The following is a 14,092-nucleotide window of genomic DNA, read 5'->3' on the forward strand; positions in this document are numbered from 1 at the left end:
ACGATAGATGAGAAGAATAAGAAACCGATCGATCGCCATTTCTCATTTGGTTCCCAATGGGTAGGGGTAGGTATAGGTTTCCTTTGCTGTATGCTTCGAATTCGCCATTCAAGACCTAGAGAGCTTCTCTTCGTGTAACATTTCCGTCCAAAGATGTCCGCAGTAGGTATTTACACAGAAAAGTGTGTAATTTTCAGACACTAACGACAATGAAAAGTCTACCATGTCCGAGTCTTTGGCTCTCTAGCACATTATACACGCTTTTATTTAGTACATTATGAAACTGTGTGAGATGACCACGCCGAGGAACAAACGAGAATGGAAAAAGAAAGGAAGAAATCGTTCCCGAAAGGATATTAACAATAGATCCGGTTAATATATTTGGCGTCTGGAAACTGCTCGCAGAAAAACATTGTCATTGTCGAAATTCCAAACGTGCCATGGTCTGGTGCTTTTTACACATTAAATTCGCCTTACAAAATAAGACTGTTTTTTTCTACTCTCTTTCATTCTTTTTTTCCAAAATCATATATTTAAAAGCTGCGTTGTTCTCGAGTATACGATGTGTCAAGTTTGTCCCTTCTTCGTTCGCAGACACGCGAACAGTCTACATTCTATTTTTTTTAGATGTGTTTTTCTTAACGACCTTTTGATAACAGTTACAACGAGCGAAGAGACAAAGTAACTAGATAGGATTTTTAAACGATTTTCTATCGTTGTTTTTTTTGCCATTGCCATCCCTATCTTCCAGCTTCCTTTCCTTTCCTTTGCTGTTGGTGTTTTTTTGTGCTCGAATGAAAGCGAAAGTACTTTTGATCCGACCAACGCAGGATATTACTAAATGTAGGGTAGGGTCGTACAACGCACGAATGGTGTAATGTATAGATTTCAAGAAGAGCCGACCGACTAAATCGTCCTCTCATCTCATATATAGGGTACATAATGTAAACAAACACTCCACTGATGGTAAGAGGATGCGGGACTATTTACCCATTTGTACTATTATTATTGTTATTATTATTCGATACTGTGTTCTCGTTCTCGTGTGTGTAATACTTATACGTACTAAATGTCTTTTTTCAAAACGCCCTTTTTGTCAACAGGATTCGCCGAATATGTACCTAGCCAATGTAAAGGAATGAAGACCGAAAGAGACCGAATTTCGAATATTTGTCATCGATTTCGCGAGCGACAATAGAAAAGATCTGGTTTACCGATGTAATTGGCCGCGATTATCGAGATTAAAATACGATCAACGGAGCTCCCGAGGTGATCGGAAATCCGTCCGGGGTGCGGAGAAAAATCGCGGTTTGGCGGCTGAGAAATACGAGCTGAGGGTAAGTGTACCGAAATTAACCTATTCTAAAGAGATTAGGTAAGTTGGATGTAGGATTTTTTAAATGGATTTTCGTCGCGTGAATGAGGAATGAGAAATGAGTCGAGGTTGAATGCGAATGGTTCATTGGGTGGTTTGTGTGGCTTCGAAGTGGTGGGTGGAATTTTATATTATCGGATTTGATTCGAATTTGAATTAAATTTTGACTTCTTTCTGTCTCATTTTCTCTCATTGAACATCAGAGAGTCGAAATTTTCCAAAAATTTGCTAAAAATTAAAGTTGAAAATAAAAATTGTCCATATAAATTTGTAGATATTTGTACTTCAAAGATGATCATCTGAAGATTTTTAAATGGGCGGGAGGAGGGGGGTTTGAAAGTGCGATATTTCAATCAAGATAAAAATATTGGATCGAGACAGAAAAAAATCAAAAAAAGACATTCAAAAATCAACCTTTCTGTTTTAGGTGCAGTAAATTCAATTTTTCGAATTTGGAAAATTTTTGAAAATTCTATTTTAAATTGAGAAATCTATACAAAATTTTGGAGAAGAGGAGAAGGGGAGGGTAGAAAGCTGAAATTTGGCCCAATCTTTGTTTTATGCTTCTCGAAAGAGTTAATGGTAGTTTTGAGCCATTTTAGGGTCTTAAGCTTTGAACGACTTTTTCATTCTTTTCAGAAATTAATCGTTGAAAAAAATTAAAATAAAATTTGATTTCGCGGAAATAAATTTGAGAAAATGAGAGAGATCGGATACCCAAAGTTTGGAATGATTTTTGCAGAATTTTTCGAAAACTGGAGAATCCAAAAATTTGCTGAAAACGCCAAAACATGTTTACACCACTCCAAGCAATGAATTTGTGTACTAAAAAATGAGGTTTGGGTAACCAAAATTTCGGATTCCTGTCACGAGTAGATAAAGTTTTAAATTTCAGAAATTTGCAATTTTTCTCTGAGTTGATTGAGGCCTTCATAGGGATTAAAAATTCACTAAGATATCCCAAAAATTGTATGAATTTGTGAATAAATTAAATAAATGGTCATTTTATTCCAAAAGATGTCATTTATGGTCCATTTTTGATCAAAAACACGTTGCAAGGCCCCATTTTGATATCTGTAGAGGATAGAAAGGTATTTTTGTGGGCCCAAACTTCTCAAAAAAGGGCGAAAAATGTCAAAAAAATGTTACTAGGTTGTCTGATTTTTGAGAATTCAGGTAAGTATCATACGATGATGCTACTTTTTGAGAAGTTCATCTCCCCTTCCCAATCTCTTCTTTGGGGTAATTGAGTAAAAAGTATTATTTATGAAATCCTGTTGAGGAGGGAATGAGGGGCCCTGATTCTAGAATTTTTTTTTCAACTTTTTTCATTTTCTTGACAGAGAACAGAAATTTCGATTTATGATGTTTTATAACAAAATGAAAACTGTTGAGGACCAAAGTTGTGGAAAATTGAATTTCCAAAAGACTTTATTCTGTTAATTTTTTTCTCTAAAATGCTTTACTTTCCACATTTTTGCAAAAAAAAAGTTGTGAAATTCGAAATAAGGCACTTTAAATTTCCAGATTTTTTGGAGGCTGAATACTGAACCGAAAAGTTAGCAGCAATAAGAATTAAAGTGATGAAAAACTGTTTGCTTTTTCTCTAAAAGGTTTCAGTTCTGAAATATTTACAAAAAATTCCAAAGTTTTGAAATTTGAAGTGGGACATTTTGAAATTATAAGGACCTTTGGAGACTAAAAAAAAGTTTAACAATTGAAATTATATGAGAACTGAGTTTGCAGAAAATGAAATTTCCGATCGATTCTGTGCCATTAAGTAGATACCTTTTTCTCTGTGAGGCTTTATTTTGGAGATAGATACTTGGAAAAAAATTGGGGAAATTTTGAAAATGAAATGAGACGTTTGAAATTTTGAGACTTTGGAAGCTGAATTAAGAAGTTCTGGGCAAAAACGTTTATAAGCAAGTTGTAAAGAATCAAATTCCCAATCAACTCTTTGCCTTAATTCCCAAACACCCCCCCCCCCTTCATTCTTAGAAGCTTCATTTTTCAATTATTTGCAAAAAACCTCAAAAGTTCTGTAATTTGGAATGAAAAGTTTGAAATTTTGAGGCTTCCTGTAGGCTGAATCAAAAGAGTTCACGACGAAAATGATGATAATCGAAGTTGTGGAAAATCAAATTTCCAATCGATTCTGTGCCATTAAGGGGAGGGAGGGGGGGGGGTTCAAGGAGGCTTCATTTTTGAGATATTTGGAAAAATTAGATTCCAAAATTTCAAGTGAAACGCTCCATTTGAGGCTTTCTGCAGACTGAACTCAGAGGTTTAGTACAAAAATGATAAAAACCGAAATTGTAGGGAATTGAAATTCCAATCCACTCTGTGCCATTAGAATTTTCTCTATTAAGAGGCTTCATTTTCGAGAAATTTCCTACAGCTCCAAATTCCAAAATTTGAGATAAGATGCCTAAAACTTTGATTTGATGCTTTCTGGAGTCTAAATTTCAGAGGTATTGTACAAAATATTAAAAAAAAAAAAAAAAAAAAAAAAAAAAATAGAAAATATAAAATAAAATTTTGAAACGATTTTCTGTTCTCTTTTCTTTTTCCAAAGTAACTTCTTTCAAAAAAAACATCATTCCAATATTAAAATTTAAGAAATCAAAAAATAAACTCTGCATTAAACAAAACTCGTTTTTAGACATCTCGAAGTAAAAACTTTCAAAAGTTCTAGCCCTCGCTTCGCTCGCGCCAATTTATTTCTTGTTTTCAAATGAACAAATTTCATATTTTCAGGCCTCTCAAAATCCAAAAAACAAAAGAAAATTTTTTATAAGTCATATGAATAGGTAGTGTATAAATTGGCCAAAATTGATGCATGTTTTATTTATTTATTTTTAATTTAAAAAGTTGATAATCGAAGCTTAGATGTTTTTTATATCCAAAGAAGTATCCAGTTCGAAGAGAAGATTATGAAATAAAATTACACCCCCCCCCAATCCTTTTCAATTAAAGTGTGGGGTAAGCATAGAAAATGAAAAAAAATTGTCTGGAAAAATGGAAAAATTGGTCTAGAAAACCTGGAAACGTCAGGGAAAATCATTTCCAGAAATGAGTGGACACCCTGAAATACTCTTCTTAAATTTTAATGAAAACTAACGTGATTTTTGGCCAGAAAAATTCAGTGGGTGCCAAATAAAATTTCATAAAAAAACTCAAAAATAGAAAAAATTACGATTTTGAAGAATGCAGCTTTTTTATCCTTAAAAATCATGTTTTGAAACCTTTTCGCCTAATTCTTCGAGAAAATGGGAGAAAAATCGTGAATTTTGTGTTTTAAAATATTGTAATACTCAATTGAGTAGTTGATATCAAAATTTCAGCATAAATGGAGAGAGCAGCTTCTTGCTTGTATGTAGAGAGCTGAGGAGAAGAGAATAAATGAACCCAAACATGCTTCATATCATTGATACTCGTAGGTCTAGGTACCTTTTAGGAAGAAATACTGTAATTTTTTTCACGTGCAGGTGATTACGACTTTGATGTGATTTTAATCGCTAACCGATGTTTTCAAATCGATAAATTCAAATTGAGATATAAATTATGCAAATTTTTAACCCTTACCCAAAAAAAATACATTCGTATAAAATTTTCTATACTTACATTATGCAATTTGTAATACAATCCGCAAGCGTTACAAACTGGTTCACCATTTTGATTCCGCCGCCATAAAGTTGTTGTTGTTGTTTTACAATTAGCGCAACTGGTACCCGCTCTTCTGGCAGCAGATTGCAACGACTGTAACAACAAATCAATCACATTTTATATTATTAATCCGCCGTATAGTTAGGTACCTATTTTTTTTTTCAAAGTTTGAAAAATTTGTCGCAAATTGCTATACATAGAAACCGGTTTTATCTCTCTGTGTGTACTTCTCGTGTCTCACCGAATCGCCATTTTTTTTACCCTCTGAATTGGTTTCAAAAAAACTCGAATCTCGATATTTATGTACGTATATTTTGAGGTGAAAAAATTTACCTATCGTTAAAATATCGATGAGATTGAGATCTCTGCTGGAAGATGACGATGAGAAGTGCCACTACCATCTCTATTCCGCCGAATAGGTAGTCGAAGGTGTATCTTATTTTACGTCAAATTAATAGCGAGATAAAATATACCCAAGACTCGATGCGGTGTGCGGTTGTTACTCTCATTAAGAAAATGAGTAGTTATAAATGTATTATAATGTGTAGTGTAGTATTTTTAGTATACACACAACTGTTACTATACTATTAGACGTTCGCTGCCTATTTTCCTCTAGTCACCGGCGAGCGGTGAACTAATCAAGTTAGCTCGAGGCGATAAACTGACTATAGTATAAACGTATATCGGAATTAATTCATTAGGATGAAAATATGTTACACACGAGCACTGTGAGATGTATTTAGAAGGAGAAGGCGAGCTGTCATTGTCGACCAAAATATTTAAAAGCTGAGCGAAACGATGCCCAAGGGGAGGGAGATGGCAGCAAAACGCCAACTCTCGATCGAGGTCCATACGTCGAAATATGTCTTTCGTTATTATAAACATAATATTATACAATACACAGGCAGGCATACTTTGCTGTTGATGAAGCTGCGACCAAAGCGGTAAATCCCCGGCTCATTGATAATTACAAGTTGAGCAAAAGAAGAAGAAGGGCGGACTCGGCGAAGAGAGTCACAGAGAAAGAGGAAAGCTTAAAGAATGGAATCTCGGCGATAAATGAAAAAAGCAACCTTTTGGGAACTGGGAAGATGGTTCAATTAATCAAAAATCGTTTCCAGATGAGGAGGCGAGGTGGCAAGGGCGTACCATATATATACTGACATCGTGTGGCATCTACTAGTACATACAAGCTTTAAAGAGAAACATATGTTCCAACGAGACACAGCTCACAGATTGACAGATTGACTGGGTATAGGTTTTTTTTTTCTTTATCGATTTCTCCGGCTATATCTCCGTAGTGTACCCAGATTGAGCATAGTCATGCTTGACTCATTGTATAACCTGGTAGGGGGTTTAATGTTTGGCTTTTTTTATTGTATATGGATTTGATTTTTTTTTCGGTACCTTCTTTTCAATCTCTAACGTAATAATAATCGACAGCGTGGCCGCGAAATTACTTCCATTATGGTCGAGTAATCGCTTTTAAACTGTTGGATTGTTAAAGGGGTGGTTCTCGGGTCCTTGATTATAATACTGTTAGCGCCTAGACGATCTGTTTGCCCCTTTAGTGCCTGAATTCTTGAGATTCTGGGATCAGGGCGGTTTTCATTCCTCTGTGGTGTGTTGATGGGAATTTTTTTGGAATTTTATAAGGTCTTGGTGGGATTGAGAGTACCCCAAGTCGATTAAGTGGGTTAGGAATTGGAGCTTTGGTCCATCATTGCCAGAACCGTGGCCGAAACCTGATAATAAATTGCCAAAAAATCCTGCTTTTAGCCAAAAAATGGTAAAAAATGATCAATATTCTTACTTTATGCTAAAAATTGCAGCTTTTTCGTAAAAAATATCGAAACTCGAAAAAAAAACAACTCTTCATTCACACGACACAGTTATTAATTCAGCACACAAACTGTCGGTTCGTCCCTCAGCCATCCATCATTTAACAACGGTACCATACACACGCTTCCAGATACGATAAAAGGAACCCCGCATAATACTCCAGAACAGAACTGATCCAATGGAGAGAGGGTACGAAGTACAAACAAAGTCTCCGCCGCTGTATTTACGAGTACCTATGTAAGACAATCATGTGTAGATTACAGCATTTTGTTTTGTTAACTCGTATGGGCAATTATAATTTCGTGACTGATATAAGAGGTATACAGAGCGGTTCAACTACAACTTTTACGAACACCTTGCCACGAGTTGCCACAAATACACAAAATACGAGTGGAGGAGAATCATCTACCTGGTACCTGGCATAAGAAAGATAGACACGCGGCAGCAAACCACACACAGAAAACTGTCAGTGTCTGTAGACTGGCCAAAAAATATATTTCTCGAAAAAGAGAGGATACTATACTACATACTACGTATAAGACAAAACCTAGACGCCAGTTTTTTCTTATTCTTGACAACCGAATACGCGTACGCGACGGCGGCGTGGTGGTGACATTTTTTAAGGTTACTTTATGGCTTTGGCTGAACTGAAAACTGACTACGAGCAGCGTGAATCATTTCCATCGTCGACGATGCTCGATCTCATCGTGTTGGTTAGAGTCGGCTTTTTCGGGCATCTTTGTAATCTCGGCATGGTCATATAGTTTTCTGTCTACTATACGGTATATCTCGTATTTTTCTTCGGGTCTCTTCTGCACAAGGTACCATAGGTACATATATTTTATAGTCGTACTTTCCTACACACGTGTTAAATCTGCACTGAGTATTTTTTATTCTGGTTTATTCGGATTTTCTGCTATTTGTATGCGTTTGATTCGACTTACCTACATGTGTGTATCTGAGGATGTTTTTCGCACTAAAATATTGTATGTATTATCTGCTTCATTTTCCATTCAACAGAGGAGGAAGAAGAGTTTTTTGTCCAATTTATGTGCAAAGTGAAGGTGTCAATGATCAGGGCTGTCGATGGGGGGGGGGAGGGGGCAGAGACTCGGCAAAACAAGGACCTGATGATGAAAGAAACCCCTGTTTTTTTACTTCTCAAAAGGCGAATTTTTGAAAGCGTTTTCTTTTCTTTTTCAAAATTGAAATTTCTAAATATTTGATTTTTTTTGATTTTTTATGCTTCATTTCTGAGTTGTTGTTGTTGTTTTTTTTTATCAAGACTTAGCTACAATAATTTTTTATTCAATTTTTATCTTTCAGTTTTTTGTTTGTCTTAATTTTTGGTTAGACCTGATGTACATATTACAGTATGCTCTCGATAACTCAAAACTCTTCAACTTGAAAACCTCTATTAGCCTAACCAACCTCCATTCCCCTTGAAATCTCTGTAACACTCAATGTCAACTTTACTCGGATAGGTCGAAATTGACTACACAAACCAGTCGTAATTCAAAGCTAAACTTTGCCGAAAATACAGTGGAGTCTCGATAACTCGAAGCTGAAGGGAGAAGGAGTTGACTTCGAGTTATCAGCGTTTTCGAGTTATCGGAGTTCGAGTTATAGAGGTTAATTTTTGGTATATTTCGAGTTAGCGAAGGTTTGAATTAGATGAGTGTTTTTTTTTTTTACCAGAATGAAATGGAAACACATATTATACCTATGTACGAGTATGTATTTGAGTAAAGACCACTGAAGATAACCAATATGTGAATGAGAAAGAGTTTTGTATCAATGTGATTCGAATTTACATGGTTTTCAACTAGAAATTCGAGTTATAGAGGCAAAACGTTGGCAACGTTGGACTTACAGAGGTTTTTTCTTGTCTTTTTCAAAAATTCTACTGCGAGTTATCGGAGTTTTTGGACTTTTTACTTCAAGGTAAAGAAGTGAATTTTACATTGGGTCTTATGGAGAGTTGAAGGGAAACAGACTTTGCTTCGAGTTATCGGAGTTATCGAGACTCCACTGTAGCTAGAAAGCCTCTATAAGTTGTACATCGTCGGGCATTTACCTCTATAACTCAAAAATTTCAATTCATACTTCTACCTTTTATGCACTTACATATCACAGTTGTAACTCAAAGCTAAACTTTTGCCAAAAATAGTGAGAAAGGCTCTATAAGCCATACATTGTCGGGTGTTTACCTCTATAACTCGAATATTTCAACTCAAACTTTACTTCTATCTTTTATGGACTTACATATCGTTGTCTTAATATGCAAAGTGGCCAACTCCATTTTTGTAAATAGTTCAGGAAATGCGAAAAACAGCGTAATCAACTATTGATGGGTGCCACATAGTTAAGGTTATTTATTAAAGTAAAAAAAAAATCTGCTAAAAATTTTTTCACTTGACACATTTTAAGCCACTTTGAGTGGAGTTAGATATTTTTCCCATCTTCAAACGCTGATACTACACCAATGAATTCACCTGAGGTACCTAATTTTTAATGTCGGAAGTTATTTACAAAGTGTTCATAACTCATTTTCATGTGATGTAAAAATGAAACAGTTTTGCGTAGCTAACTAAATGTAAATACACAGTGCGTTTATCCTTTGGTGGAGTTAGATAATTTTCCCAACTTCAACCACAGATAATAGACAAATGGGCCTGCACAAGCGTGTTTTTAAGATTTCAACGTATGAATTAAGTGAAGAAAAATCAGATGACACTCATCACTCATTTTGGTCAAAACTTGGAGTTAGCCACTTTGCATATTCATTCATTTTGTAAGACCTCTATAACTTGAACGCTCTCAAAATCTAACCTGCATAACTCAAAACTGATTACTCGACTTCGACTTCAACAAATACAAATAATCGAAACGTATTGAACATCTTACATACTTATAGCAATCTTTGAAAGCTTGACATTGATTCAATAATACCAATTTGGGAAATCATCAACGTGGAACTGTGCGACATACACGACTTAAAAATCAAACTTGACGACGTTGCCAGAAATTTATTAGCATGCACCGAAGAAGGCAATAATATTGAAAATATTCATCTGATTTCAATGCATTACATCAAAGTTTGAGAAATTTGTTAAGGCTATTCTCTACCCCCTGTTATCAGTAGTGATTTTTGATGAAAACTACGAACTTTGGCCGGGCATTGTGCAAAAACTATTGGACGGATTTTCGTGGGGTTTGGTTTATTTTACTCAGAAAACATTCAAAAGCGAGGGTATGTCGAGATATTTTTGATTTATGTCATTTTGTGGCCGTCATTGAGAATTGAATGGAGGTACTATTGATGCTCAGATCTCCGTTGGGAAAGCTAAATTAGAAAATATGGCTACATACCCTCGCTTTCAATGATAAAATATTAGCATTGGTGAAAAAAAATTGAAAGAATTTTGAAAATTCACGGAGAAATCCCCGTCCAAAGTTCTGATGGGAGCGGGTCTCGGGACATAAGTACGACTAAATTCGTTCATTTGATTACACGTAATCTTATGAACGAACGATGAAAATAACGAACAAATCGGCTTCATATTTCGAACTGGTAGAGAATACCCTTAATATTCAGAAAAAACGTGACCATCTTCAAGATTTGAAATTACCAAAGCATAATATAAGTACATACAGCCCACAAGTTATCATTACTCGTATTTTCAATTTTGTTGTTTGCTGTCTGTAATCTGGAAAAGCCAGAGAATTTGGTGAGTCTGGAAAAGTTAGGGAAAAGTCTGGGAATTTTGTGATTACTTCAAACAGATTTTTCCATTTCTCATAATGAAAAAATTTACCAAACAATTTGCTAAAAAACTCGATTTTTAGCAAATTTTCTGAAAATGCCTAAGAAGCCTTGCCTTTTATTGGAATTATTGTCGAAGTGTCACTTACTGTCAAAAATAGCAAAAAGTTTCGTTTTTGGTCTAAATTGTCGAGAATTTTCTTTCCTTTTTTTTTTTTTTTTTTTTTGCAAAAAATTGCTAAAAATTGTTTCGTTTTTCGCATCCGAAAACTCTCACTCTTTCCCAATAATATAATTCTAATGTGTCGTTTTTTCACCAGAACTTGCTAAAAAAAAAAAAACTTTTTCTTTTTGCTGAAATTGTCAACAGTCTCGTATAATTTATTATTGCCAAAAATCGTGAAATCTCAATTTTTGGCCCAAAACTGCCAAAAAATTGTGTTTTTTTCAGTCAAAAAGTTGCAAAATTTTTGTAGGTAGTTCAACTTTTTTGGAAAAAATTGAGAAAAATTGCTAAAATATCTTGCTTTTTGCTGAAAACAATCAAATTTCCATCGAGTTTCATTTTTAGATTTTGATTAAAAACGAAAATAAGTTCTGTTTTTTTTTGGTGATTTTTTTCCTGCATTAAAATGTATTGTCCATGTTTTGTCACTTTTTTGGTTACTTTTTTGAGCTCTTTAGGTTACTAGAGTCACTTTTTTCGAAAAAAAAATAGCACGAGCCCTAGAATTTCAAAAAACTATTGATTAAATTTGAAAAATGTTGATACTTACTATTAAAAAAATCTATTTCTTTATGATGTCGTTCTATTTTTCGAATTGTAAATTATAACCACCCCTCCCTCCACAACATAGCTTTGAAAAAAAATGATTTCCTACCCATGCAGTTCAAGTACGACAAATGGCTAATAATTTTGTGAAATTAGATTACATGATACTCTGAATGCTGGAAATTGACCAAATTTGTTCTCAAATCTTTAAAAGTCTCTGACAAATTACCTAAGAATTTATCACAACTTTTTTCCATGTTTTTTCACCTTTCGTTCAATAGGTATTTGGTTGAAATGTTATATGTAAGATATGAGGAAGAACGGAAGATGAAAATGACACTGGTGGAAAAATCAAACTTTTAACCCCCCCCCCCCTCCCTCCTCCTAAAATCAGTTTCCAAATTCTGTAGGTTTTCAGCTCAACCACCTCGCCTTCAAATTACGAATTCAAATTCTGATATCACAAGTATAGGCCTACTAGTACCTACAATACACTGGTCAAATATGCTGGATGCTAATTATAGCGCGTTTTACGAGTTTACGCTTGAATTCACAGCGATGCTGCTTTATAGGTAGGTATAGTATCACGATCAACATGTATAGACTACTAGATCACCTTACATGGAAGTTTGGTGGGTATTCGATGACGGGTCTATCACACTCAATTCGCCAGCTTTTTTTATACGGATGGAAAAAAATACTCGATGGCACGCACCTTCATCGATTATACTACCAATATTTCCACTCGTAAGCTACAAAAAAAAAAGCTGGATCGATGCATAATTAAATAGCATCTTTATTTTGTTCTTCTCACTTCACTCCATGCTCAAATGCTCAAACGAATCAAACACGATCTACCTATAGTATGACAGAGGCAAAGAATGGGAGCTGAGATGAGGAAAAAAAAATAATACCTAACAAGAATCCAAACCAACACGTTACAAATTAGAGTATATTAACGACGAGCAATCGAGCCGTTATTTATTCTATCAAAATTAGAACCATCTTCTGTCTCCTTTGGCTATATCTTGTGGCAGAGAGACGATCGCTTAAGAGATGAATTTGTATAATTAAACAACTGTGGAAAAATCTGACGTACCATTAAATACTCGTGTCTATAGTACGAGAATTAATAGTAAATTTTTTATAAAACTTTTTTACGATCAGTCGAATCAAATGTGGCTGAAATTGTCTACATCGAAAGAAATCAAATCGACGATCAACCCAATGGACAGAAATGAGACGAGACGAGACCAATTTCTACACGTATATTTAAATATAATAGTATCATTTGGGTATTGACATCGGGCTATTAAACAAGTTTAAAATTTTACTATCAGTGACGTCATCTTCGAGAGAGAGAGGAGAGAATCTACGAAACTAATCAAGTTTGTTTTCAACTCTATGCCTCACAGCCTGATCGTACTGTACCTATCTGCCTAGATCTATCTATCTATCTATCTATCTAACTCTCGATGTGTGTATATATCGTCTTCTTTTTGGTTATAATCGCGTATCTGATGTTGTAAATGTCTCTTGTTTGGTGTATGGCTTGTAAAACACGACCCAGTGATTGTACTACGAGTACGTGTTTAATAACGAGAATACCTGCATTTCTCGTTCGTTCGTTCCTTAGTCGTGGTCTCCTCTCACTCTATCTCTCTTCCACTCGTACACCTTGGTCATTGCTGTTGTGAGGTGTACTACAGTACAAACAAACCACCTCTCTCATAAACGCGCGGAGACTTTGGTATTTAAAATATTTTTTTTTATACCCTCTTAATTTGGTGAGTTTGTTTGTTTTTTTTTTTTTACTCATCCTCGCGTACGCTACGATATTTGTATTTTTTTCTTCATCATTACTCTCCCTTTACTCTTTCGTTCACTGGGTTCATTTTTAATCGCGTCTACCTGATACTGGTAATAAATTTCGTTCGCCGATGACTATATATACGCGTATCCAGATCCACAAATTCTCAACCGTTGTACTATACCTATACCCAACGATACTCGTATAAATAAATCTCTTACATATTTTTTTGGACCTTCGTCTCGAGAGAGAAAAAAACATATGTACTATAACGTATCGATACACAAACCACAACAAGCATGTCACAAAATACAACGAAATTCCTCACACACGAGGGAAAAAAATCATCAACTCGCGATCACCCGATCATCGATCATCTTTTACACTCGATCGAGTCCGCATCTCTCTAGTCTCTATCTATATAACCCGATGAAATTAGTATACTAGTTCCAGCTCACCATACACCATATCATGTAGTAGTTTATTTCAATGTTGGAAATTTGTATAACTCTGGATCCGGCGACAAAGATTCTACACCAAGGGAACACCTTTTGCTCACCTACCTGCCTGAAATCCGCGATGAAATATTACACCGATCGAATAATTACAACCAACATTGATTGGCTTTCTGTGTTCGGGTATTTTTCATTTTTTCGACGAAATCCTCAAATACCTACTACGTGATCGTGAATAGTGGCCCTATTCTTCGACTTGAAATATGACTTAGGTACCTATATGAGTTACACGGGGGCACATCATCGTCGTCAGTCGTGTTATAGGTACATAAAATATCGCTTTTCGTAAACCTACATGAGTAGACTTTGCAAGACAAACATCGAGGATGGTTCCAGAAAAAGC

General features: G+C 35.2%; 1 protein-coding gene across 4 annotated transcripts in view; it reads right to left on the bottom strand.

Moving 5' to 3' along the window:
- The window catches only part of grn (grain), a 136,914-nt gene that overhangs the window by 18,136 nt on the left and 104,686 nt on the right, over window positions 1-14,092 (bottom strand). For all 4 annotated transcript variants that reach the window (XM_065368744.1, XM_065368746.1, XM_065368745.1 and 1 more), the window contains exon 5: window positions 5,003-5,137. In XM_065368744.1, the coding sequence (XP_065224816.1) occupies window positions 5,003-5,137 (135 nt within the window). The remainder of the gene's footprint in view (window positions 1-5,002; window positions 5,138-14,092) is intronic.

This window comes from Planococcus citri, chromosome 5 (assembly GCF_950023065.1).
Source record: "Planococcus citri chromosome 5, ihPlaCitr1.1, whole genome shotgun sequence".
NCBI classification, from domain to species: Eukaryota; Metazoa; Arthropoda; class Insecta; order Hemiptera; family Pseudococcidae; genus Planococcus; species Planococcus citri.